At 41.8% G+C, this 27,032-nt stretch overlaps 1 protein-coding gene across 4 annotated transcripts in view; it reads right to left on the reverse strand.

Annotated features, from left to right (window-relative positions):
* Positions 1-27,032, reverse strand: part of SHISA9 (shisa family member 9) — a 391,483-nt gene that overhangs the window by 71,879 nt on the left and 292,572 nt on the right. For 3 of the 4 annotated variants that reach the window (XM_078343929.1, XM_078343928.1, XM_009009183.5), the window contains exon 3: positions 11,765-11,920. In XM_078343929.1, coding sequence (XP_078200055.1) covers positions 11,765-11,920 — 156 coding nt within the window. Of the gene's footprint in view, positions 1-2,284; positions 2,333-11,764; positions 11,921-27,032 lie in introns of all 4 variants that reach the window. The other variant, XM_002755914.7, reaches the window with a different exon arrangement.

Raw genomic sequence — 27,032 nt, forward strand, 5'->3', positions numbered from 1 at the left:
CCTGTGGCATCAACATCACCTTGGGACCTGTTGGCAGTTCAACTCCTCAGACCCCATCCGAGGCTTAGTGAATCAGGTGCTCCTGGGTAAGGCCCAGGAGTCTGGATTTGTAACAAGCCTCCAAGTGATGCTGCTGCATGCTCAAGCAGCTTAAAACGCGAGAGCCATTGATGTCATGGTCCCTCCTCCTCCTCCTAACTTTTTGCAGTCTCTCAATCGTCCTTCCACTCTCTTTTCTCCTCTCCATCTTCTACCTACCCCAGTGCAGGTTACCACCCACCTGCAAGAGCCTCCCAGTGGCTGTCTGCAACTCCAGTCCACAGTCCCCTAATCCAGTCTCCACTTAGAAGCCAGAATAATCTTTTGAGAGGGCAAAAAATGGCCATGCCAGTTGATATGCTTTGGCTGTGTCCCCACCTAAATCTCATCTTGAATTGTAACTTAGTAATAATCTCATATTGTAATCGTGAGGTCATTCCCATCCAACAATTTCCACGTGTTGTGCAGTTGATTACCAGGCGGGTCTTTCCTGCACTGTTCTCATGATAGTGAATAAGTCTCACGAGATCAGATGGTTGTAAAAATGGGAGTTGCCCTATATAAGCTCTCTTTTCCTGCTGCCATCCATGTAAGATGTGACTTGCTCCTCCCCAGCCACCTGGAACTGTGAGTCTAATCAACTTGTTCTTTTGTAAACTGCCCAGTTTTGGGTATGTCTTTATCAGCAGCATGAAAATGGACTAACACATCAGTTTCCTGTTTATATCCTTGTAGTGACTCCTAGTTTTCCCCAGCTCAAGCTTGTTAAAGAGTTTTACTGGTCAGGTGCAGTGGCTCATGCCTATAATTCCAACACTTTGGGAGGCTGAGGTGGGCAGATCACCTGAGGTCAGGAGTTCGAGATCAGCTTGACCAATATGGTGAAACCCTGTCTCTACTAAGAATACAAAAATTAGCCAGTGTGGTAGGAGTGCTTTAGTCCCAGCTACTTGGGAGGCTTGAACTCGGGAGGCAGGGAGTTTGCAGTGATCCAAGATCACGTCATTGCACTCCAGCCTGGGCAACAGAGCAAGACTCCATCTCAAAAAAAAGAAAAGAAAAAAAGCCGGGCGCAGTACCTCACACCTGTCATCCCAGTACTTTGGGAGGCCAAGGCAGGCGGATCACCTGAGGTCAGGATTTTGAGACCAGCCTGGCCAACATGGTGAGACCCTGTATCTACAAAAATAGATACAGGCATGGTGGCTTGCGCCTGTAGTCCCAGCTACTCAGGAGCCTGAGGCAGGAGAATCACTTGAACCCAGGAAGCAGAAGTTACAGTGAGCTGAGATTCTGCCACTGCACTCCAGCCTAGGCGACAGAGCAAGATTCTGTCTCAAAAAAAGAAAAAAGAGTTCTACCTCCACCTCCTTAAGTCAGCTACTTCTCCAAGTCCAAGAAAGTATATTGAGAAGGGTGTTTCTGGTCTACTGTAAAAACAGCGGTTTCCATTATACCCCAGTGGAAAATAGTTTAGAATAAGAGTCTGACTGACACAGGTTCAAATGGCAGCTCTAAACCACGAAATAGTCATATGACTCTAGACCAGCAAGACACACCCTTACTGAGACATCATCTTCTCATTTCTCAATGTGGATGACAATGCCTACACAGCCTTATCATCAGAGAATTCAGTGACAAAATGATGTAAAGGCCCAGTTCTCTGGCACATAGTAGGGAGCTAATTAATTAAATAGTTACCACCTGGCATGGTCACCCAGCTAGTTTAGTTAACTCACAGACTCAGGTAGACCAACTTCTTAACCCTCTCTGCTCACCATGCTGTCCCAGGCACAATGAAAACAGCATTCTGTTCCCTGCAAGGCTAATCATTCCGAAGACCCTTGGCCAATAACTTGATTGTGTTTATCTCTCCCTCAGAAGCTGTATTCTTCCCATCCCTGCTCACAATTAATTTACCTTGTGTTTTGCCATTTTGCCATTGCAGCTTTCTGAGAAAAATCAACATATTTCACCTTACCTGGCATGATTTCTCATAGTGGTATTTTCCATCAGGCAACAAATACTGGGAAGTGAGGGGTAGCACACTGTCCAACAATTGCTAGATGTACACACACATACACAAACACCTACACACTGGAACTTAGACAGACTTGCAGATGCCACCCGATGCAGACACACGTGTGTACAGGTCACACAGACACCAGGACTCTCCATCCCTTCATTATTTAATGCCAAATTTGACAACACCTGGACAAAAGAGCTAGAAAAAGCCATACAGTACCTTTTGGTGACTTAAGTGTCGATACTGCCCAGTCACCATCAGAACTTCCTAAAAAAATAACAATCAAGAGATGCTGATGATCTGTTTGCAGGGCACATATGTTCAGTGTGCCCTCACACCCAGGTGCTGGTGGCTGCCCCTGCTGCAGCCTCCAAGCAGGGGGAGGCCTCAGGGGACCCAGGGAACAGGGAAGGGAGCCACATGTGAAAATGCAGCTATGTCTGCCCCTCTTTCTGCAAGGCCTTGAAGCAGCAGCATGTTAACACCCAACAGAACATCAAAAGAAGCCTCCTGAAAAAGGACTAGGTATTTTCAGTTATGTAAGGCACAAAGAGAATTCTTATGTAGAAAATCTGGCTCTAAATTCCAACCTGCTTAGAAAGAAAGAAAAATTTGAGTTATATGAGTTCACCTTGGCTCAAGACTACACTCTGATGACAAACGATGGATTTTGATTGTGTTCTACTGCAATGCCCCTCCTGAAAAGAGGCACATTATTGGCCCGAGATTCAAGGTTGGGACAGGCTCTGCTGACTGCGACTTTAAATGCTGGGTGGCAGGCTGTGTGGGGTGGGGGCTACCTCACCATATTACCTAACACACTGTGTTAGGAAAATATTACTGAATGAAGGGATGCATTCAATTTTATCCAGAGAGTCACCCTTTCTAAGGTAGGGAATTTCTCCTAAACAGTAACGAGATTAAGCTTGTGATCTGAGAATTCCATACTGTATAATACATTGCTTTACAGAACAGATGTGTGCCTGGAATTTTCATTGTAAATCAGTTTATCCGAGTTGAATTTCCTTTCAGATGTCCCGAATGAGCCCTGGGGGATCTAACATTATTAAGAGAATTCCATAGTGACTCCTTTCATAAAATAAAGGATAGTGAGAATGGGCTAAGGCTAGACCCATCTCCAACCCCCACTACCTCGCACTTTCTTTGATAGTTCTTTTCTGTAAGATTGGGTTTTACTTAAAGTGGGGCAAACCTATCCATGGGGACTCTCCTCATTGGCTGGAGACCTGACCAATCAGCGTGTGCCCCTAGCTTTTTCTTAGGCATCTACCTGGAAAGACCCAGGCCCTCAAGAGTTTGGCACCATTTCCAAAGATAGATCAGCCTGAGTGAAGGCAAAGGGAACAGTCAGTCATCTGAATGATTACAGAGCACAGATCCGGCCCCATTTAAACACTTCCGGTTTGCCTCCCAGACATGCCAAAGGATGCCCAAACTGCCACATCCCTGCTGCGGATCTGAGCTGTACACTCCTTATCACTCACAAGAGAGACAATTGGAGCCACAGAGGAGTGAGGAATTTAAAACTGGGTGGGGCCCCGCCCAGGATGACTCGATTCTTTACTTCCCCGGACTCAGGGTCATCTGGAAATAGTAATGCAAACCCAGTTCTTCCTGTGTGGATGGCCACAGGCTGACGGAGCCACTGAGTCGCTGACTCCAGAGAAGCCATCTCAACCCCAAATCAAATCCATCGCTGTTTGCCTTGAAAGCAGGAACCATTCTTTTCTCACCTCTGTTCCCATTACCTCAGAGAGGGCTTAGCTCTTACAACAATGAATTTTCGTTTATAAGTTCGTCAACAATAGGGCATTTAATAAGATGGTGTATAGGCTACGGAACATGTAGGTAAAGCTCCACGGTGCACTTGGTTGCACTCATGAACATTAGAAAAATGCTTCAAGGGCGACAAATGCTCATTAAGAGGAGACAGACCTAAAGTATTAAAAAGAAGGAGGTATGAGGGAACTTTCAGTGTGACAAAAATAGTAATTTTTACTGGGATGAGGTTAGCCAAGTGTATTTTTTTTTAACAAGCACACTACTGTAAAACTATTAACTGTGTATTTCACTGTATGTAAAATATACTTCCACTATAGCATACCTCAAACATGCTATACTTCATTTTTTTTTTCTTGAGACAGAGTCTCACTCTGTTGTTCAGGCTGGAGTACAGTGGCACAATCTTGGCTCACTGCAAATTCTACTTCCCCACCCAACGGGTTCCGGTGATTCTCCTGCCTCGGCCTCCTCAATAGCTGAGATTACAGGCAAACACCACCACAACTGGGCAATTTCTGTATTTTTAGTAGAGATGGGGTTTCACCATGTTGGCCAGGCTGGTACTGAACTGATCTCAAGTGCATCCTCTTCCACCTCCCAAAGTGCTGGGATTACAGTTGAGAGCCACTGTGCCCAGCCAAACTTTTACTTTCAAACAAAGAAAAATGATGAATACCATGGTAATTCATTCAGAAGAGCAGGGGATAGGCTTCCCCAACTTTTTTTTTTTTTGCCTGGTTACATACTTTAGATGCCAAAAATTTGTCTGCAGAAGACAGCACAGATTCATGGAAAGAACATAGGATTCAAAGTCAGGCACTCTTGAATATGAGTCTTGGCTCTGCCATTTACTACAAGTATGGATTATGGGAAAATTACTTAACTATGCTAAGCTTGTTTCCCCAGCTGCAAAATGGTGGGACTAATACCTCCCTCAGAGGTGTGGTGTTCCTGAGTTCCGTGATGTTAGCCCCCTTTCTGCCCTAACTTAAAAAAAAAATTTAACTAGTAGAGGCCAATCCATTTCCAAGAGCCTCATGTATGACTCTTAGGGTTTTCACTCATGATTTCAAGAGTAAAGAGGGAATTCCTGACATATTGAAGTGCATTGCTGCTGCTGTTTGAAAAACTGCTATTGGAAAATACACTGTGATTCTGGCAAAATAGTCAATCATCTGTCAAATAGCAATACAGAAAATATTTTTAAAGTAAAATTAAAATTTTGAATTAGAAATGAAGGCACACAGCATTGTATCAATGATGCTGGTACATCCTGTGTGTTTGTTATATTCAGTGGCCAAGGTTGCACTGAGCCATATTAAGGGCACATGATGAGGATTCTTTGGCCACCTAGGAGTTCAACAATCACAAACCTGGAGGAAACACTAGACAAGGGGCTAATGAAAGATAAATGTAAATGTGCAGGCAATTTTCTGTTTGCAAAGCCCGTCGGGAATTACACAGAAGGGTGAAAGGGTGATCTTTTCCAGTTCTGGAACTACCAATCATCCCTCTCTGAACCACCAATTAAGCTTTAGGGATATTTTCACGAACACATCGGCCTTCCAAACTTTGACCTATGAAGAACCACAAGGTTGGCTCCCATGCTGTAACCATTCGGGCACCTCAGGCCAGGGAACTTGTATGCTTAACTGGGTTTTGAGGTTACGTTTTTGGCTCAGTCTATAAGACGACAAGCTTCTCAACCTTGACATTGGTGGGAAATGTTTAAATCAACATTTTTGCTTTAGTAAGGAGAGTCAATTGAGTGAAACAGACTATTTCTCTGAAGGATTGTATTGAAACTGAATGTTTATCTGATGGATTGTATTACAGTATCTGTATGTGTGAGCATCGACTTTTATTGTCCACCCTGCAGTTGGGGAACTGGAAGAGGCCTGGATTGATTATTTGAGTGTCCTTAGGACAGCTTAGAAAAGCCATTTGCTTGCTTTCTTGCCTGCTTGTTTTATCAGATCCCGACATGAGTTAACATTCGTGTGTGTCTTTTCCATCAGACCGGAGTAAAGAATATGGAACCAACTCTTTCTCCCTCACAGTGAAACGTGGACAATTGCATGTTAATCCAGGTACCAGTGTATCTCAGAGATCAGGGGAAAATTATGACCGCAGATAACTCTGGTCTGGGGCTTTAATACGCTGCAGTATTTCCTGAGGACTATGTGTCAGGGTGAGAACTTTACCTGCACTATATCATCAAGTTTTCAAAGCCATTACCTGTATATTATCATTATTATCTCCATTTTATAGAAGGGGAAACTGAGACCTTAGGAAGTTAAATAATTTCTGCAATTATGTGAAAAATGTCCAAATGAGTTCTTGGTTTTTTTGTTGTTGTTGTTTGTTTTTTCTTTTGAGATGCAGTCTCACTCTCTCGCCTAGCCCAGAGTACAGTGGCACGATCTTGGCTCACTGCAACTTCCACCTCCAGGGTTCAAGCGATTCTTCTGCCTTAGCCTCCCGAGTAGCTGGAATTACAGGCAGGCACCACCACACCCAGCTAATTTTTGTTATTTTTAGTAGAGACGGGGTTTCACCATGTTGGCCAGGCTGGTCTTAAACTCCTGACCTTGTGATCCACCCGCCTCAGCCTCCCAAAGTGCTGGGATTACAGGCATGAGCCAATAATCCTAAGACCCTTGTGCTTGGCCCAAGCTAGGTCTTGAACTCAGCCCTGACCAATTCCAGAGGCCATGCTATATTTTGCTGTCCTGCTTATTCTCTCAGGTCCCTCTCAGGCTACATGAGGTACTTATATGGTGTTATTTACTAGTTTTACAAATAAGTGTTGGGAGTCCTTGCTAAGCACCCCACATAGCACTAGGCACTAGAGATACATTGACGAATGGATAGACTTGGTTCATGCCTCAGTGGGACCTGCAGTCAAGAGAAACCAGACTTAATGTTTGGAGAATGAATGAATGAACTGAAGAAATAATTCAGAGTCATCATCCCTTCTTGTACAAAGTCCTATATGGCTTAGCCCCTGATACTTCCCTAGTGTGTGCTAATATTTTACCAAGAGCTGGGCAGTAAACCCCCTGGGAACGGAAACCATTCTGTAGTTACATGCAGTGTATGACTAGATGGTGCATGTCCAAATCTCTCAATTGTAAAAAGAAAAGAGGTCTCTTTAAACATGAGAGTGATCCCAACAAGCAAACGAAAATAAAGTACAGGTTTGGGGAGAATTTGTCTCAGGAACAACCAACATTATCACCCTTTATTCAAACCTTTTTTCCCCAGAGTTGGCAGGTAATGAATGGGACATGTTTAAGGTATTCTAATAACTAGAATGAGTAGAATTATTTTTCTAATTTCATAATTAAAATGGAGCTTGGACATCTAATAGTTGAGTTTTCTCATTTTTCATATGAAGAAGCTGAAGTCCAAGAGCTTCAGTCACCTGCTCAAAGTCATACAGCTAAGTGCGGTTAGAGTCTGCGTGAGACACAGTGTCTGATAATCTTCACAGAGCTTTGGATATTAAAGCTTCCCAGAGACATTTATTTTCCAGAAGTATTTTTGAACTTAGCAGTTAACCCTAAAGATTGTCTAACCTCTACTTATTCTCCGGACTGAAATATTTAGAGAATGAATCTGGTTATCAGGGGTTACAGAACTTTCAACAGCAAACCATTTTTTAAACAACTTCTCTCCTGGGTGATAATGATTTCATTAATGCCTTTCATCATTCACACCATGATCACATTATACTTTAATAAAAAACCCTTAAAAGAATATTTATTATGGGATTTTCATTTTTTTGCATGCAGGCAGACGCTGGATTCCTGGCTAACCCATGGTTCAAGCATTCCCTCAGTCTGCTCTGCATTGGCCCTCCAGATTCACAAGACCATCTGTGTCTCAGAGAAAGCCCTAAGAACTCTCACAATGGTCAGAAAAAAAATGAAGAAGAGTAGAGTATATCAACCACATCTAGGACTGGGAAAGGTACCCGAAGTGGTATCCTTCAGAGTTTTCTAGGTGGTATAAGGGTGCTCCCTTACAACCAAGCTATTCTTTTTTTATTCTTGTCAAAGACAAGATCATTCATTCATTAATTCAACAAACATTTCAGGAGTTCCTGAGTTATAAGCAGAGGGTTACTCAAAAAGTGTGAAATGATTTTCACTGAAAACTTAATCCCAAATGCACTGCAGATATTGCTATGTAGAGGAGCCCCACATAAATCTTGGAGAAAATCAAGGAGCTCTGCTGGAATATCCCTCTGCTATTTTCCCAGACACTGAATGGGTGTCAGGCTGGAGTGCAGTGGCATCACTTCGGCTCACTGCAACCTCCACCTCCTAGGTTAAAGTGATTCTCATGCCTCAGCCTCCTGAGTAGCTGGGATTACAGGCGCCTGCCACCACGCCTGGCTAATTTTTGTGATTTGAGTAGAGAGAGGGTTTTGGCATATTGGCCAGGCTGGTTTTCAACTCCTGGCCTGACTGATTTTTTAAATGCCTAAAGAAGAATTAAATGTAATGGCATATGCTATTTGTTATCTAACTGCAAGGGTCAAAAGGAGAAGTGTGCCACCAAATAGCACATGAAGGCTTCCACAGTCACATTGGCAAAGATGCCTTGACTCTTGCTCGCCTAGCCAACACCCCTCATCCCTTCCTAGTAATATTGAGTATATTCGAATGTGCTTAGGAGGCATATGCTGTGCAAACAGGCAATATGGAAGAGAAGGAATCTGTGGTCGTGGGACATAATGAGGCTTGAGCTGGGCATAGAAATTCAATGTTAAACATGGGTAACCAGTATGTGGGGTCTTACAAGCCTTCAGATTTAGAAAAGCCTGTGTCAGTCTAAAGATCCCGTGTCCTTGGTATTATAAATCTGGCTTAGTCACTCTTTGAATGATTCCATCTGGAAATCCTAAGAAATCAGGGAACATGAATTCCCAAAGAGAGACTTCTGGTATAAACACTTGATAACTACCTAGTATGTGCCTGGCCCTATGCTAGGCACCAAAATGCTTGTTTTGTGATTCTGATGTGTGTGGATCACAGTTATCACAGGCATCATAGTCACATGTCTGTGTCTGTGCTTTCAGTTCTGGTATTAGTTTAAAACAGGATTAGCATAGTTCCTACTGAAATCAATCAGCAAGTATCTCCCATCCTATCTCTAGTGAGGGACCTGGCATTGTGACTGGGGGGAGAGGGAAGAGGATGAACAGTTAATAAAAAAAGGTACATGATTTGTGAGGTTTTCTGCCTGCCCAGAGTTTCCATGAACCAACAGTATATGGGAATAGATATACACATTTTATGAATAACTAAAGACCAAAAGGACCTCTACCCATAAAACAGGATTCCACTCAGAGTGAACTGTTCTAATGCTTTGGAGCTTCTGACAGTCCATTCTGCTGGGAAAGTGAGGACTTGGTGTAGGAAAAGGCGAGTGTTTAAAGAAGACCCTCCTGGCCAGGTGCGGATATGCCTATAATCTCAGCACTTTGGGAGGCCAAGGCGGGTTGATGATTTGAGGTCAGGAGTGTCCAGCCTGACCAACATAGTGAAACCCTGTCCCTACTAAAAATACCAAAAAAAAAAAAAATTAGCCAGGAGTGGTGGCACATGCTTGTAATCTTAGCCACTCAGGAGGCTGAGGCAGGAGAATTGCTTGAACTCGGGAGATGGAGGTTGCAGTGAGCTGAGATCATGCCACTGCACTCCAGCCTAGACGACAGGGCGAGACGCCATCTCAAAAAAGAAAAAAAAAGATGACCTTCCCATAATATCTGAGCACACTTTAAGATGGAAATCAGAAAAGGATTCATCCATGGGGCTACAGAAATAAGACCATGGAGCTCTGGAAAAATGAGGTGACAAATATATGATGAATGAATGTCTTTTTTTTTTTTTTTGAGATGATATCTTGCTCAGTCTCCCAGGCTAGAATGCAGTGGTTCAATCTCGACTCACCACAACCTCTGCCTCCCAGGTTCAAACAATTCTCCTGTCTTAGCCTTCTGAGAAGTTGGGATTGCAGGCACCTGCCACCATGCCTGGCTAATTTTTGTATTTTTAGTAGAGATGGGGTTTTGCCATGTTGGCCAGGCTGGTCTCAAACTCCTGACCTTAGGTGATCTGCCTGCCTCGGCCTCCCAAAGCGCTTGGATTACAGGCGTGAGCCACTGCATCCAGCTGAATGAATGTCCTTTACCAGGCTATAATACAAGTCATCACAGGCACCCTTAGGCCCATTTTACAGATTAGAAGACAGACCTTTAAAAGGGGTTATGTGTTGCTCAAAACTATACAGATAGTAGTAGAGCTAGGTTTTGAACTCCCATCTTTTTGGCTCTTTATAGTTCCCCAAGGAATAGACTCAGAGAAGAAACAGGTTAAGTGGAAAACCTGGCTTTAAAATTTCTCCTCTGAGACAGGGAGAGAAAAACAGAACTCACAGGACAGAGTGAGAAGGAAAGGAACTCTCCCCACTGTATTAACAATGCACAGGAATGTAAAGAACCATTAAGGTCATTAGAAGATGAAATTCAGGGCAAGCACTTGAAGTAGGATTTGGTTTTCCTGGATGTGGGGCTGGGCGGTTTTCATGAATGGCTGTCAGCCCTGGCTTCACACTAGAAGCAGCCACAGAGTCCTTTAAAAATGCCCATGTCTGAATCTAATCCTCAACCAGTTCAATTAAAATCTGTAGGGTGGGCATCAGTGTGTTTTACCTGCTCTCCGGTGATTCTAGTAATTGTCATCCACGTGTGAGAACCATTGATTTAGGACACCCTGAGGTTGCCACAGCCAATCAGGAGTCAGGAACCTCTTTCTGTGACTGTTGCTTCTATCCAATAGAACCCTTTTATGAGCAAACTGTTCAAGAGCCTTAGTCACTGTTAGGGTTACTATCACACCCCCTCATGTTTAAATTGAAGAATGAACTGAAGGAACCAGGGCAGTGGTGGGAGCAGTGGCTGTGGAGTGATAAAAATAGGGTTCAATTCTCATCTCTCTCACCCACTGCTGCTTGATTTGGGCAAGTTATATTAGCCTCTTAGTCTCAGTTTTCTAATCTGGCAATTGGAATAATCACTTTGGATCACTGAGAAAACAAGGGTTTAATTCAATGTCCTGCACTTGATAAGAACTCAATTAGTAGTAGCTCCAGGCTGCCCACCCTAGTAAATATTTAAATCCAGGAGAGAAGTTGCCTGGGATAGGAATGTGCATTGTTTACCAACTTCTTAGAAATGGTATGGACTGTGTAGGTGACGGGTGTTACCCACTAAGGGTAAGGCATTTCTGAGATGGAAAGACCTAGATTCTATGACAAGATTCCCTGAGGATCAATGAGGGTAGATGGAGATGGTAAAGGGGTTAAAATGTCAGTGAGAGGAAATGAGCAACCAGGTCCTTCTCCCCAGAAAATAGCCCTCACCGTACATGTGCCCCTCACCCAGCCACCCTGCCTCACACAACAATGGAGGACTTGTTCTATGTCAGAGAAAGCAGCTGAGGGGCTCTGGTCCTTAGAAAGCTGGGTCCCAGGTAGAGAGACCCAGAAGATTCAATAGATAGATAGATGATAGATAATAGGCAGGTAGGTAAATGATGGATAATAGGTAGATATATGATAGATGATAGATGGATAGGTGGTAGGTAGATCTAAGATTGATGATAGATAATAGATAAGTGGATAGGGAGATGAATGGAAGGAAGGATGGATGGATGACAGATTGATAATAAATAAGTAGGTAGGTAGAATTATCCTATCATCTATCCATCTATCCATCCACCTATTCACTTATACTATACAGCAATAGTATAAAAAGCTTCTACAAGAAGCTACAAAGGACAGGAAAGAGGAGAAAGAAAAAAAGATCCATCAGGAGGCCCTTACCGACTGCCTTTAAGGAGGCATACTTGTTGAGCTCTTTCCCTGGCGGTTGCTGTTCGTAGGGGTTGGAGATCTGGCCCAGGTTCGGGTACGAATGTGGATGGCCCATCTGCTGGAGCAGAGGAGAGGTGGGCACTGCATTGTTCATCTGGGCGGTGTCTGGAAATGAAGAGACAGAAGGAGAATGTCACAGACAGGGCATAACCATCTACCTTCCCTCCCATCACCATATCCCTGGAGACCAAAACTCTCCCCAACCTTTAGGGATGCAAGTCGCAAAACAGTAGAGGGTTCACAGATACAAGGAACACAAGTGAGTTCATAATCTTAACTGGAGAGCAAATGAGGACAGGTGGGTGTTTTTCTGACATCATCTCAAAGGATATGCTCAAAACATGTTAAATTAACATGTGAAGGTCCTATGAGTAGAGGGGTTATTTTTGTTATTGAAATAATATTTGTATAAAAAGATGCCCAACCTCAGTAACAATCAAAGAAATGCAAGTTAGAACAATGAGAAGCCATTCCTTTGCCAAGAGATTGGCAGACGTTAAAAGGATTGAAAGACGTGAGTACTGGCAAAGAAGCCGAGCACAGGAAGGCCTCCTAAAGCTGCTGGTGGACATGCAATTTGCTCTATTTGCAGAAAGAAATCTAACACTGACTACTGAAATGTTAAGTGCATGAAGAGCATGTATATGTTGACTGAACAATAGCACCTCTAGCAACTGAGCCTACAGAAATAAAAGCATCAGAATGTAAGGATATTTGTTCAGAGATGTTTTTGCACCATTATTTGTAAAATGAAAACACACACACACAGAGAGAGAGAGAGAGAAAGAGAAACAATCTGAACTCCTATCAATATCGGAATTATTATTATTATTTTTTGAGATGGAGTCTTGCTGTCACCCAGGCTGTAGTGCAGTGGTGTGATCTCGGCTCACTGCAGCCTCCACCCCCAGGTTCAAGTGATTCTTCTGCCTCAGTCTCCCATGTAGCTGGAACTACAGGTGTGCACCACCACACCTGGCTAATTTTTGTATTTTTAGTAGAAACGAAATTTTAGCATATTGGCCAGGGTGGTCTTGAACTCCTGACCTCACAATCCACCCGCCTTGGCCTCCCAAAGTGCTGGGATTACAGGTATGAGCCACAGCACCTGGCTGGGAGTTCTTAAATGATTTATTATAATACATATGATGAACATATGTACACATATGATGGAAGGTCATTCAGGTGCTAAAAAAATGAATGAAAAATTGGATAGTTTCTTATGGTTTATATTGTTAAAGGGACAAAAGCAAGTTTTAAAGGAAAGAAAACAGTATAGCATTTTTTGTTAAGTAAAAAACTCTATGGGTATATTTTTACAAGCTATGGGTTTGCACAAGGCAGAAACATATGTAAAGACAAACTAAATATTGGCTACTTGAGGGAAAATTAGATTCAAGATGGTTTTTCTGAGCTGAGACCTGCAGGAAGGGGGATTGTTATAATACTGCAGTGTGGTAGAAGGTATGAGGGGAGGGTATTTCAGGCAGAGGAAGCAGCATGAGCAAAGGCCCTGAAGCTGGGTGTAACCCGACATGCTTTGCAACAGAAAGAATTGCCCTCTGAGCTCTGGTCATGCACAGGTAGAAAATACAGTGTGAAGAAAATGGAATGAGGTGGGGCTGGGGAAGCTAGTAGGACTCCATGAATACTGGTAAGAATTCCCATCTTCAACCTTAGAGCAATGGGATGGATAGATGGGAGGCGAGAACCAAATAGGAATGGAATCTCCCATTTGGTTCTCGCCTCCCATCTATCCATTCTATCACTGTGAGATAATGATGGCTCAGTTTTAGGTGGAAAGTACATGTTCCCTCTGGCTTCGCACATGTGTTGATCCAGGTATGCACTGTGGTGGATGCTGGCCATACCTTGAAGGATCAAGCATGTGTACCCATTTTCCAGTTGCTGCAAATGTTGGCTACTAATAGCTCACAGCTGCCTTCAATACCCAGAGAATTGCCCTTGGCTGATGGGAGCCACTGCCAATTTCCTTCATGTACCTCATCCTCAGGTGGTCAGCAACCAATGACACTGAAGCACAAAGGCCAGCCCCTTGCTTCAATATGGGGTTAACTTTATGAAATGATGGATGCTCCAGAGTTCAGATGGATTGGGTCAAGTTTAGAACACAGATAGGCAAACGTTTTCTGTAAAGGGCCAGATAGTAAGTATTTTAGAATTTGTAAGCCGTCAGTCTCTGTTTTAACTCCTCCCCTGTGCCATGGTAGCATGAATGCAGCCCTAGATGGGAGACAGGTGGCCCTCTGTATCTGCAGGTTGTACACCCTTGGATTCAGCCAACTGTGTATTAGAAAATACCCAGACAAAAAATTAAAAACAGAATTTCGATGACTGAAGATGGTTGAATAAGAACAGCTCTGGAGTACAGTTCCCAGCAAGAACAGAGGATGAGTGATCACAGCATTTCCAGAAGAATTTTTACAGCCCACAGACCATAAGACTGCTGGGTGGGAAAGTACCACAAGTCTCCAGCATGGCTATTTTAACTGGCACAGCAGGTCTCCATACAAAAACTCATACAAATCTGGGTGGCCGTTTCAACTGGTGCCTGGAACACCTGGGAGACAGAGTTGCCCATTCAACTGAAAGAAAGGGGGCTGAAACAGGGAACCAGGTGATCCGGCTCAGCAGGTCCCACTCACACAAAGACCAGCAATCTGAAACACTCAGGATTGAGAGTTTCACAGCAAGCATAGCAGGACCTGGGACGGTCCACCTGTGTGGGAGGAAGGGTGTCTTCCATTACTGAGGCAGTCCACCACTACTGAGGCAGTCCGCCACCACCAAGGCAGTCCAGCTTTACAGAGACAGTCCACCATTTCTGAGGCAGACTGCCATTACTCAGGCATTTCTAACTATACCTCTATAAACAAAATCACAAGGAAGTTCACAGAGCAGCTGGGCAGACCTCAAGGCAACTCAGCAATCCCTCTGCTGGCAGACTGTGACTAGGCTACCTCCCTGCTAGGCAGGGCATCTCTGAAAAAAGGCAGCAGCACATCAGGAACTTAAAAATGAAGCCCAACCATCCCAGGACAGAGCACCTGGGAAAAAAAGGCGATCATGAGTTATGCTGTAGAAGACTTAAACATACCTGCCCGGCAGCTCTGAATTGAGCAATGGCAGTCACAGCTCAGTACTTGATCTCCTAGAAGGGACAGACTATCTCCTCAAGCAACTCCCCGATCCCCGTATATCCAATGAGTCACCTCATAGGAGAGCTCACACTTACATTTGGCAGGTATCATTCTGGGACAAAGATAACAGAAGAAGAAACTGGCAGCACCCTTACTGTTCTGCAGCCACTGCAGGTGATCCCCAGGCAAGCAGGGTCTGGAAGGGACCTCCAGCAGTCCTACAGCAGAGGGGCCTGTTAGAAGGAAAACTAAAAAACAGAAATAACTTTATCATCAACAAAAAGTACATCCATTCAGAGACTCCATCTGAAAGCCACCAATTACAAAGACCACAGGTAGATATATATACAAAGATGGAAAGAAGCCAGAGCAAAAAGGATGAAAACACCCCAAACCAGAATGCCTCTCCTCCTCCAAGGGATCACAACTCCTCACCATCAAGGGAACAAGTCTGGATGGAGAATGAGTCTGATGAATTGACAGAAACAGGCTTCAGAAGGTGGGTATAACAAACTTCTCTGAGCTAAAAAAACATGTAGTAACCCAATGCAAACAAACTAAGAAACTTGAAAAAATGTTTGAGGAAATGCTAAGGAAAATAAACAGCATAGAGAAGAATATAAATGAACTGATGGAGGTGAAAAACACGAGAACTTCGCAAAGCATACACAATTTCAATAGCTGAATTGACCAAGCAGAAGAAAGGATATCAGAGATTGAAGATCAACTCAATGAAATTAAATGAGAATGCAAGACGAGAGAAAAAGGAGTGAAAAGAAATGAACAAAGCCTTCAAGAAATATGAGATTATGTGACGAGACCTAAGCTACATTTGAGAGGTGTACCTGAATGTGATGGAGAGAATGAATCCAAGCTGGAAAACACTCTTCAGGATATTATCCAGGAGAACTTCCCCAATCTAGCAAGGCAGGCCAATATTCAAGTCCAGGAAATACAGAGAACACCACAAAGATATTCCTCAAGAAGAGCAACACCAAGGCATATAATCATCAGATTCACCAGGGTTGAAATGAAGGAAAAAATGCTAATGGCAGCCAGAAAGAAAGGTTGGATTACCCACAAAGGGAACCCCATCAGACTCACAGCAGATCTCTCTGCAGAAACCCTACCAGCCCGAAGGGAGTGGGGACCAATATTCAACATCCTTAAAGAAAAGAGCGTTCAACCTAGAATTTCACATCCAGCCAAACTAAGCTTCATAAGCAAAGGAGAAAGAAAATCCTTTGTGAATAGGCAATTGTTGAGAGATTTCGTTACCACCAGGCCTGCCTTACAAGACCTCCTGAAAGAAGCACTAAACATAGAAAGAAACAACCAGTACCAGCCACTTCCAAAAAGTACCAAATGGTAAAGAGCATCGACACAATGAAGAAACTGTGTCAACTAATAGGCAGAACAACCAGCTGGCATCAAAATGGCAGGATAAAATTCACACATAACAATTATTAACCTTAAATGTAAATGGGCTAAATGACCCAGTAAAAAGACACAGACTGGCAAATTGGATAAAAAGTAAAAAACCATTTGTGTGCTGTGTCCAGGAAACCCATCTCACATGCAAGGACATACATAGGCTCAAAATAAAGGGATGAAGGAAGATTTACCAAGCAAATGGAGAGAAAAAAAAAAGCAGAAGTTGCAATCCTAGTCTCTGATAAAAGAGACTTTAAACCAATGAAGATCAAAAGAGACAAAGAAGGGCATTACATAACGGTAAAAGGATCAATGCAACAAGAAGAGCTAATGGTCCTAAATATATATGCACCCATTAGAGGAGCACCCAGATACGTAAAGCACGTTCTTAATGACTGAAAAAGAGACTTAGACTCTGACACAAAAATAGTGGGAGACTTTAACACTCCACTGTCAATATTAGACAGATCAACGAGACAGAAAATTAACAAGGATATCCAGGACTTGAACTCAGAACTGGACCAAGCAAACCCAATAGACATTTACAGAACTCTCCACCCCAAATTCACAGAATTTACATTCTTCTCAGCACCACATCACACCTACTCTAAAATTGACCACATGATTGGAAGTAAATCACTCCTCAGCAAATGCAAAAGAACAGAAATATAACAAACAGTCTCTCAGACCACAATGCAATCAAATTAGAAATCAGTTTTAGTAAACCCAGAACCACACAACTTCATGGAAATTGAACAACTAGCTCTTGAATGTTGATTGAATAAACAATGAAATGAAGGCAGAAATAAATATTTTCTTTGAAACCAATGAGAATGAAGACACAGCATGCCAGAATCACTGGGACACATTTATAGCAGTGTCTAGAGGAAAATTTATAGCAATAAATGCCACACGAGAAGCAAGGAAATATCTAAAATTGACACCCTATCATTAAAATTGAAAGAGCTAGAGAAGCAAGACCAAAAAAACTTAAAAGCTAGCAGAAGACAAGAAATAACTAAGATCAGAGCAGAACTTAAGGAGATAGAGACACAAAAAAAACCCTTCAAGAAATTATTAAATCCAGGAGCTAGTTTTTTTAAAAGATCAACAAAATAGCCTGACAACTAGCCAGATTAATAAAAAAAAGAAAAGAGAGAAGAATCAAATAGAAGCAATAAAAAAATGATAAAGGGGAGATCACCACCAATTCCACAGAAATACAAACTACCATCAGAGATTACTACAAAGAACTCTATGCACATAAACCAGTAAACCTGGCAGAAATGGATAAATTCCTGGACACTTGCACCTTTCCATGCCTAAATCAGGAAGAAGCCTAAACCTTGAATAGACCAATAATAAGGGCTGAAGTTGAGGCAGCAATTAAGAGCCTACCCACCAAAAAAAGCCCAGGTCTACATGGGTTCACAGCCAAATTCTACCAGACATACAAAGAGCAGCTGGTACCACTCCTTCTGAAACTATTCCTAACCATCCAAAAACAGGGAATCCTTACCAAATCATTTTATGAGACCAACATCATCCTCATACCAAAACCTGGCAGAGACTCAATAAAAGAAAACTTCAGGCCAATATCCATGATGAACATAAATGCAAAAATCTTCAATAAAATACTGGCAAACCAATTGCAACAGCACATCAAACAGCTTATCGATCACCATCAAGTAGGCTTCATCCTGGGAATGCAAGGCTGGTTCAACACATGCAAGTCTATAAACGTAATTCACCACATAAACAGAACCAAAGATAAAAACCACATGATTATCTCAATAGATGAAGAGAAGGCCTTTAACAATATTTGACAAGTTTTACACTAAAATGTCTCAATAATCTAGGTACTGACGGAACATATCTCAAAATAATAAAAGCTATTTATGACAAACCTACAGCTAATATAGTGAATGGGCAAAAACTGGAAGCATTCCCTTTGAAATCTGGCACTAGACAAGAATGCCCTCTCTCACCACTCCTATTCAATAGAGTACTGGAAGTTCTAGCCAGAGCAATAAGGCTAGAAAAAGAAATAAAGGGTATTCAATTAGGAAAGGAGGAAGTCAAATTGTCTCTATTTGCAGATGACATGATTGTATATTTAGAAGACCCCGCAGTCTCAGCCCAAAATCTCCTGAAACTGGTAACCAACTTCAGCAAAGCCTCAGGATACAAAATCAATGTGCAGACTTAAAGAGAGCCAAATCAAGAATGAACTGCTTTTCACAATTGCTACAAAGAGAATAAAATACCTAGGATCACAACTAACAAGGGATGTAAAGGACCTCTTCAAGGAGAACTATAAACCACTGCTCAAGGAAATAAGAGAGGACACAAACAGATGGAAAAACATTTTATACTCATGGTCAGGGAGAATCAATGTTGTGAAAATGGCCATCCTGCCCAAAGTAATTTATAGATTCAACGCTACCCCCATCAAGCTACATATGACCCTCTTCACAGAACTGGAAAAAACCACCTTAAACTTCATATGGAACTAAAAGACAGCCCACTTAGCCAAGACAATTCTAAGCAGAAAAGAACAAAGCTGGAGGCATCACATTACCTGACTTCAAATTATATTACAATGCTACAGTAATCAAAACAGCATGATACTGGTACCAAAACAGAGATACAGACCAATGTAACAGAACAGATGCCTCAGAGGCAATGCCAAACATCTACAACCATCTGATCTTTGACAAACCTCATAAAAACAAGCAATGGGGAAAGGATTCCCTGTTTAATAAATTGTGTTGGGAAAACTGGCTAGCAGTGTGCAGAAAGCAGAAACTGGACCCCTTCCTGATACCTTACACTAAAATTAACTCCAGATGGATTAAAAACTTCAACATAAGACCTAACACCATAAAAACCCTAGAAGAAAACCTAGGCAAAACTCTTCAGGACATAGTCATAGGCAAGGACTTCATGACTAAAACTCCAAAAGCATTGGCAACAAAAGCCAAAATAGACAAATGGGATCTAATTAAACTCTAGAGCTTCTGTACAGCAAAAGAAACAATCATTACAGTAAACCCGCAACCAACAGAATGAGAAAACATGTTTGCAATCTACCCATCTAATATTCAGAATCTACAAAGAACTAAAACAGATTTACAAGAAAAAAACAAACAAGCCCATTCTAAAGTAGGTGAAGGATATGAACAGACACTTTACAAAAGAAGACATACATGAGGCCAACAAATATGAAAAAGTGCTCATCATCACTGGTCATTAGAGAAATGCAAATCAAAACTACATTGAGATACCATATCATGCCAGTTAGAATGGCAATCATTAAAAAATCTGGAGACAACAGATGCTGGAGAGGATGTGGAGAAATAGGAACATTTTTACATTGGTGGTGGGAGTGTAAATTAGTTCAACCATTGTGGAAGACAGTGTGGTGATTCCTCAAAGACCTAGAAGTAGAAATGCCATTTGACCCAGCAATCCCATTACTGGGTGTATATCCAGAGGATTATAAATCATTCTATTATAAAGACACATGCACACGTATGTTCACTGTGGTACTGTTTACAATAGCAAAGACTTGGAACCAACCCAGATGCCCATCTATGATACACTGGAGAAGGAAAATGTGGCACACATACACCACGGAATACTATGCAGCCATAAAAAACGATGAGTTCATGTCCTTTGTAGGGACATGGATGAATCTGGAAACCATCACTGTCAGCAAACTGCCACAAGAACAGGAAATCAAACACTGTGTGTTCTCACTCATAGGTGGGTGTTGAACAATGAGAACACATGGACACAGGAAGGGGAGCATCACACACTGGGGTCTGCTGGGGGGCAGTAGGGGAGGGACAGCAAGGGGTAGATAGTTGGGGAGGGGTAACATGGGGAGAAATGCAGATATAGGTGACGGGGATGGAGGTAGCAAACCACATTGCCATGTATGTACCTATGCAACAATCCTGCATGTTCTGCACATGTACCCCAGAACCTAAAGTGCAATGAAATATATTTAAAAATTAAAAATACAAAAAAATACAAGTAAAAATATAGTACAACTATTTATATAACATTTGTGTTGTACTAGGTTTTATAAGTAATCTAGAGATGATTGAAATAATATGAGAGGATGTGAGTAGGTTATATGCAAATACTGTGCCGTTTTATATACCAGACTTGAGCATCCATTGATATTGGTATCCATGGAGGGTCGTGAAACTAAATTCCCACGGATGCCATGGGACAACTATATAACTGGTCATGGCTGTGTTACAATAAAACTTATTTACAAAAACAGGTGGTACCAAATTTGGCCCAAGGGCTATAGTTTGACAACCCCTGAATCTGGACCTTACCTGAGATCCCATTTTTATGTGGCTCCATAACATTTCCTACTGTGCTTCTCCCACAACCTTTGAGGTGTTTCTTTGTCACCTGAAGCGCACTCCCTCAGAGTCACACGCAGCTGAATCCCTTTCCCAGGCTTTGCTTTTAGATAACTCAGTCCCTGATGTATATGAAAAATGTTTAGCTTTAGAAACCAACAAACCCTAATGGAAAGAGGCCGGGATACCCTAGCTGAGGTATGATGATAAGGAGAGTATTTTTATCATTTCACCTGCATGAGCCCAAGTGATTAATGGGAATGTTGCCAAACATAGGAACCAAGTAACCCAGTCTCTGGCCAGTGTCTGGATAGATGCATGTATCCTTCTACCATGATAGCTTTTTGACTGAGAGTTGGCTATGCTGGGAGAGTCCCAGGCTTAATAAAGGAACAGTAGAAAAGGTGTTTATTAGGAATGGTTTCACTGCAACTTGGACCCCAAGATCCTCTGACATTCTCCTCTCCAAAGCCAACCGACCAGGGTTCCTGGCTGCTTCCCCTGGGTGTATCAAGCCAGACACGTTTTGTTCCCAAGTATTGGTCCAGTGGGAAATGGCTTACTGTAAGTTCTCATTGTATGCCACCACTGCCGTGTGTGTGTGTGTGTGTGTGTGTGTTTCATGATATATTTTTTGGTGGATAGCTACTGTTTTGTGCAAGGTCTTTATCTTAGTGACTTTTCTGGGGAAACACAAACTAAGGTAGTTACCATGATTGGCAGCTCCTCACACAACTCAAGTGGGGATAAAGCAGTGTACCAAAGGACTCAAATGCAAGCATATTTGGCAGATGATCTCATGAAATACTTGTAGCAAAAGGATGGGGGAGTTAAGGAACAAGAAGCAGCAAATAAAATGTGCAATGCCAAGCAAGATGCAATGTCATCGACCAGAGTTTAATCCCACTTTGGAATTAAATCCCACTTTCCAGTAAATGATATTGAATGCGTGCCTCAAAATTATGTCACCCCAAGGACAAAGGAACCCTTAGTATTTATACACAAGCTCCTATTAGTCATTGGTTGAGTGATGCTTCTGGGAGACACTAATTTGTTAGCACTTGCAATATCCCACGTTCCCAGGCAAAGCAAGTTCTAGTGGCCAGAGATACCCTCGCTCAGGGATGTAAGAGCTGGCAGTTGAAAAGCAGGTGAGTATGTGCCCAAATAGTAAGGGCCCACTGTGCTGTAGTAAGTCAGACCCCTGGCCATCACAGTGAGCATGGGGCTGGAATCAGACGAATCCCACTACCTTTTTCTTACAGTGATTGGACTAGAGGAGAGCATGTGATCTAGGCTGGGCCAATCACAGTTCTTCCATCAACTTTTCTGCTTAGAATCACTGGAGTCAAGCAACAAAACAGCCATCAAGTTGAGTGAATAGGAATCTACTGAGTGGAGAAAATCTTTCTTCATTATGAAATAAGAAGAATCACACCCACATGAGAGACGCTCAGAAGAGAGAGAAGCCCCTTTCTAAAGAGTATGTTTTGTGGCTCCTGCTACTTACAAGGTAGAGTTCTGACTACAGCAATTGTTGTCTGGATTTCCTCTGGGAAGCTGAAATTGACCAGAGGGAAGGCTGCCCATGGGGCAAACCCAACTACTGCATCAAGATGGAAAAGGTATTGCCCCTCGGTTTTCTACAGAGCTACAGTAGAAATTTCAAACAAATTGGCTGAATTGTGCATAGAGTGTGCCTAAGGACGTTAGTAAGCTAACTAATGTCTCAATGGCAGGTTCCCCTACCCCTGGAAATACATGCCAAACACTGGACTAATGAAAGAGCTGAACCTTCAAAGCCTGTTATCCTCCAGTGTAAGTCCTTCGTTTCATCTCTTTGATCCGTCAGTCCCAGACCCAACCTGCGGGCTCAAACCCTGTTTCTAGATCTGCCAGAGGAAATACTAAACACCTCATTAAAGAAAAAAAAATTCTACAGAGATGTTCCTCACTGAGTATCATGGGACCACCTTTTACATTATTAAACAGAATACATGATATTCCATTATAAAGTATTAGCTTTTAGATTATTTCTCCCAATTTTTGAGACACCTCAGAGGCAGTGAGTAGGTACAGAAGTAGGCATAACCATACAAGCCCTCCAAAGAAATCCTTCTCAAAAGAAGAAGTGAGGCCACCCCAAAGTCATATTTCCAATTTCACATTAAGAACCAGAGAAAGCAAAATTTCTGGCAGTTTTAGATAGCCATTTTGCACGAGCTTCTTGGCATTGAATATTCAGATATATTAATATCCAGTTTCAGGTCAGCAATCAAAATATATTAAACATACATTTGTGACTGGGTTTTCTAAATGTCATTTTCATTTTACTGGACAGGAAGAAAGGGACCAGACCTGGCAACCCAGTTGCTTTGTGAGTTTTCCACAAATATATTCAGCTAAGGAGGAGAAACAAAAAAATGCAGATTGGAGATAAGCACAGGTTGGAATCCAAGAAAAGAACAATAAAGTGAGTGAGAAAAATGCAGCATGAATGAGATCTAGGTTATAATCTGTAAATCTTGCCCTTGCCAAGTTGAGAGAAGAAATATGCGTGTGTGTATGTATGTATATATGTATGCATACAAACATATACATACAAGTATATAGGCATGCATATACACACATGCAATTTCTTGTGCACAGTCACAGCAATAGATGGAATCCAGTAAGATGTCTTGCTCTCAAAAGAATGACTTCCCTTCTAAACATTCCCCAGCCTCAGAGATATCTTCCCCAACTCTGTGGAAAGGTACCGCTTCTCCAATGCCACAGAAAACTTTCCCCACTTCATTATAAGTGCAACTCATTAGTACCCTTCAAAATAATTAAGGAAGACTTGCCCTTCTGTGACGCTGTTTTTCCATGCAGACCCTCAGTCCGCAAAGGAGAAATTGATGGTGTCCTGTGTTCTCCTTCCTAAGACAGAGAAGAAGCCTTGTATATCCAACAATCATTTTCAAAGAATGTTAAGATAAATTACTCTAATTGGAAGCATCTGGCAGACTTACGCCAAGGTAACCACCATGTAACTCCTGTTGTGTGGTATTATCTCAGTTATTAAACATGGAAATAAAACGGATAGAGCCAGTTAAGATAAAAATGCTCAGTTACAAATACTGAGAGGATGCTCTAAGTTTCTCTGTGTAGAAAGACAAATACTAACTGTCAGAGACTAGACCATTCTGGCTTATCTTAAAGGAATGACAACATAGTAACTCCTTCAAAGCATATCCCAAGGACAGTTAAATAGTATAGTTTTGACGAGTACAAACAATGTTCCAGACACTTGGTAAAGAGCTTCTCATGTGAGCGTGTGCACGCACGCACATGCTCTCTCTCTTTCTCTTTCTCTCTCTCTCTCTGTATGTAATGTATATATGTATATTTGAGATAGAGTTTCACTCTATCACCCAGGCTGGAGTGTAGTGACATGATCTCAGCTCACTGCAATCTCTACCTCCCAGGTTCAAGTGACCCTCCCACCTCAGCATTCCAAGTAGCTGGGATTACAGGTGTGAGCCACCATACCCGGCTGTTTGTAGTTTTACTAGAGATAGGGTTTTGCCATGTTGGCCAGGCTGGTCATGAACTCCTGACCTCAAGTGGTCTACCTGCCTTAGTGTCCCAAAGTGCTGGGATTACAGGCGTGAGCCACCATGCCTGGCCTCCAACAATATATTTTTTAAACAAACTCTTGACTATGAAACAGTTTTAGAGTTACAGAAGTACTGCAAAGATAGTACAGAGAGTTCCTGTATCCTCCAGACCTAGTTTCCCTATCATTAACGTATTAGTATGGTACATTTATTACAGTGAATGAATCAATATTGATATGTTACTCTTAACTAAAGCCCACAATTTTTTTGGGCTTCCTTAGTTTTTACCTAATGTCATTTTCTGTTTCAAATTATCTAGGTACTACATTAAATTTAGTCATATCTCTTTAAATTCCTCTTGCCTGTGAGTTTCTCAGACTTTCCCTATTTTGATGACTTTGATAGTTTTGAGGAGTACGGGTCAGCTATCTTGTAGAATGGACTTTTTTTTTTTTTTCTTTTCCTGTGACAGAGTTCTTCTGCTCTGTCACCCAGGCTGGAGTGCAACGGTGCAATCTTGGCTCACTGCAGCCTCCACCTCCCAGGTTCAAGCAATTCTCCTGTCTCAGCCTCCTGAGTAGCTGGGACCACAGGCACACACCACCACGCCTGGCTAATTTTTTATATTTTTAGTAGCTATAGCATTCCACCATGTTGGCCAGGCTGTTCTTGACCTCAGATGACCCCACCTCAGCCACTCAAAGTGTTGAAGTTATAAGTGTGAGCCACCACACTGGGTCGATTGGAATTTGCTTCATATTTTTGTCATGATTAGACTGGAGTTATGAGTTTGGGGGTTGGAGGAATAATGGAGATAAAGTGATATTCTCATTATAAAATAGCAAAGATACATAGTATGATGGTTCATCACCACTGATGTTAAACTTTACTACCTGGCTTAGATAGTGTTGGACAGATTTCTCCTCTATAAAATTATTCTATTTTCCCCCTTTTCCATACTTTATGTGCCATTCACACTATTCTTAAGAAGTAGGGGTTATGCTCTACCTTCTTGAAAGGAAAAACATATCTATATAAAATATTCAGGATTATTTCTCATGGAAGATTTGTCTCTTCTTCCCCATTGATTTGTTGGCTCAATCATGTATTCACATCAGTGTAGACACATGGACATGTATTTTTGCTTTGGGTTATAATCCAATACCACTTTATTTTGTTTTATTGCTCAGATTATTACAAATTTGGGCATTGGAAAATATGGCAATTGGCTCCTTTGGCATACTCCCTTCATTTTTTATTTTTCTAATCACTTTCTTACTTTCTCCCAATACAAGATTGTCCAGGCTCATATTCCACAGATTTGATATCCTGGTCCAAGAATCAGCCATTTCTTCAAGGAGCCTGGTTCATTCCATTGGAGAATAATATTAGAAACCAAAAATTGGGTGCTAGTGTGCTGGTTGCTTCTACTCCCTCTATTTGACAAGGTAAAGGAATTTAGGTGTGTATGCTAACATGTGCATATACACACGTATCTACAAAAATTTACAGATGCAACTCTCTGCGTCTATATTAACCCAAGTAGGAAGTCATCCCAATGTCTCCAATTCTAACTTATTGTCAAATGAATCATTCTAGCCTCCTCACTCGATTACCTGTAACCTCTCACTCCAAGAGTAATAAACCTGGCTCCCATTATTCATCATCCGTTTGTTAATTGTTCAAGTCCAGTACATATTTATAGCAGTATCAGAATTGTTAACCCATAACTTTATCAACTAGAATGCAGTGCTTATGGACTATGTATTTTTTAAGTAAATGATGGGTTTTTCCTCTTGTCTTCCTGAGTTTGTGGCTTGGCTCTGAATGACCCATGACTTCCATATCCCTGGGTAGGGTTGGGAAATTGTGACTCATTATAGGGGTAACACACAAAAAATGATGATGTTGCTAATGATGAGAAAGGTGAAGACACACTTGTATATATAATAAACATAAAGGGGTTGTTGGAAACAGATGGTCAGTGCTGCAAAGAAAAATCAGGACTGAGAAAGAATCTCTCAACAAGGCAATTTTACTTTCAGCAGAAAGAGTGTTCCTGCTAGCTATCTTGCCAAGAGAGTACAACTAACAAAGGAAAAGCAGACATATTTATCTTTTATGCATTTGGGGTCAGGGTCATCTTTACTCCTGTGTCTGATCTCTGTTGGTTGGAGCCAGACTTCGCAATCTAAAACTGAACTTTTAGTTTTAAAACTTAAAACTTCCTTGAATAGGTAAAGGCAATGGAGAACAAAAGTAAAAGAGGAAGTCTAAATAAAGAAGGGACAGGAAATTGCAAAAGGACGTAGAAAAGTAATAATATAAATATCTTGGTTAAAGAACAAGGACATAGAATGTATTTATTCTTTTATATCTAACAGCTACATAGCATGGGACTTAACAAACAGTTATTAGCAAAAAGCAAGAAGACTTTAAAGAAAGTTTTTAAAACAAACTATTATTTCTAACTATGATTCATTCTTGAACAAGTAAGGAAACTTTGAAGAGGAAATTTTCTACTTCCTACAGGATTATGAGGCATCCTGCACTAAACCATATACTAACCAATTGAATTATCCCAGGCATCCTTATAAGATACTATTATCAACCCCATTGTGTAGAGGAGAAAACC

This window comes from Callithrix jacchus, chromosome 12 (genome assembly GCF_049354715.1).
Source record: "Callithrix jacchus isolate 240 chromosome 12, calJac240_pri, whole genome shotgun sequence".
Taxonomy (NCBI): Eukaryota; Metazoa; Chordata; class Mammalia; order Primates; family Cebidae; genus Callithrix; species Callithrix jacchus.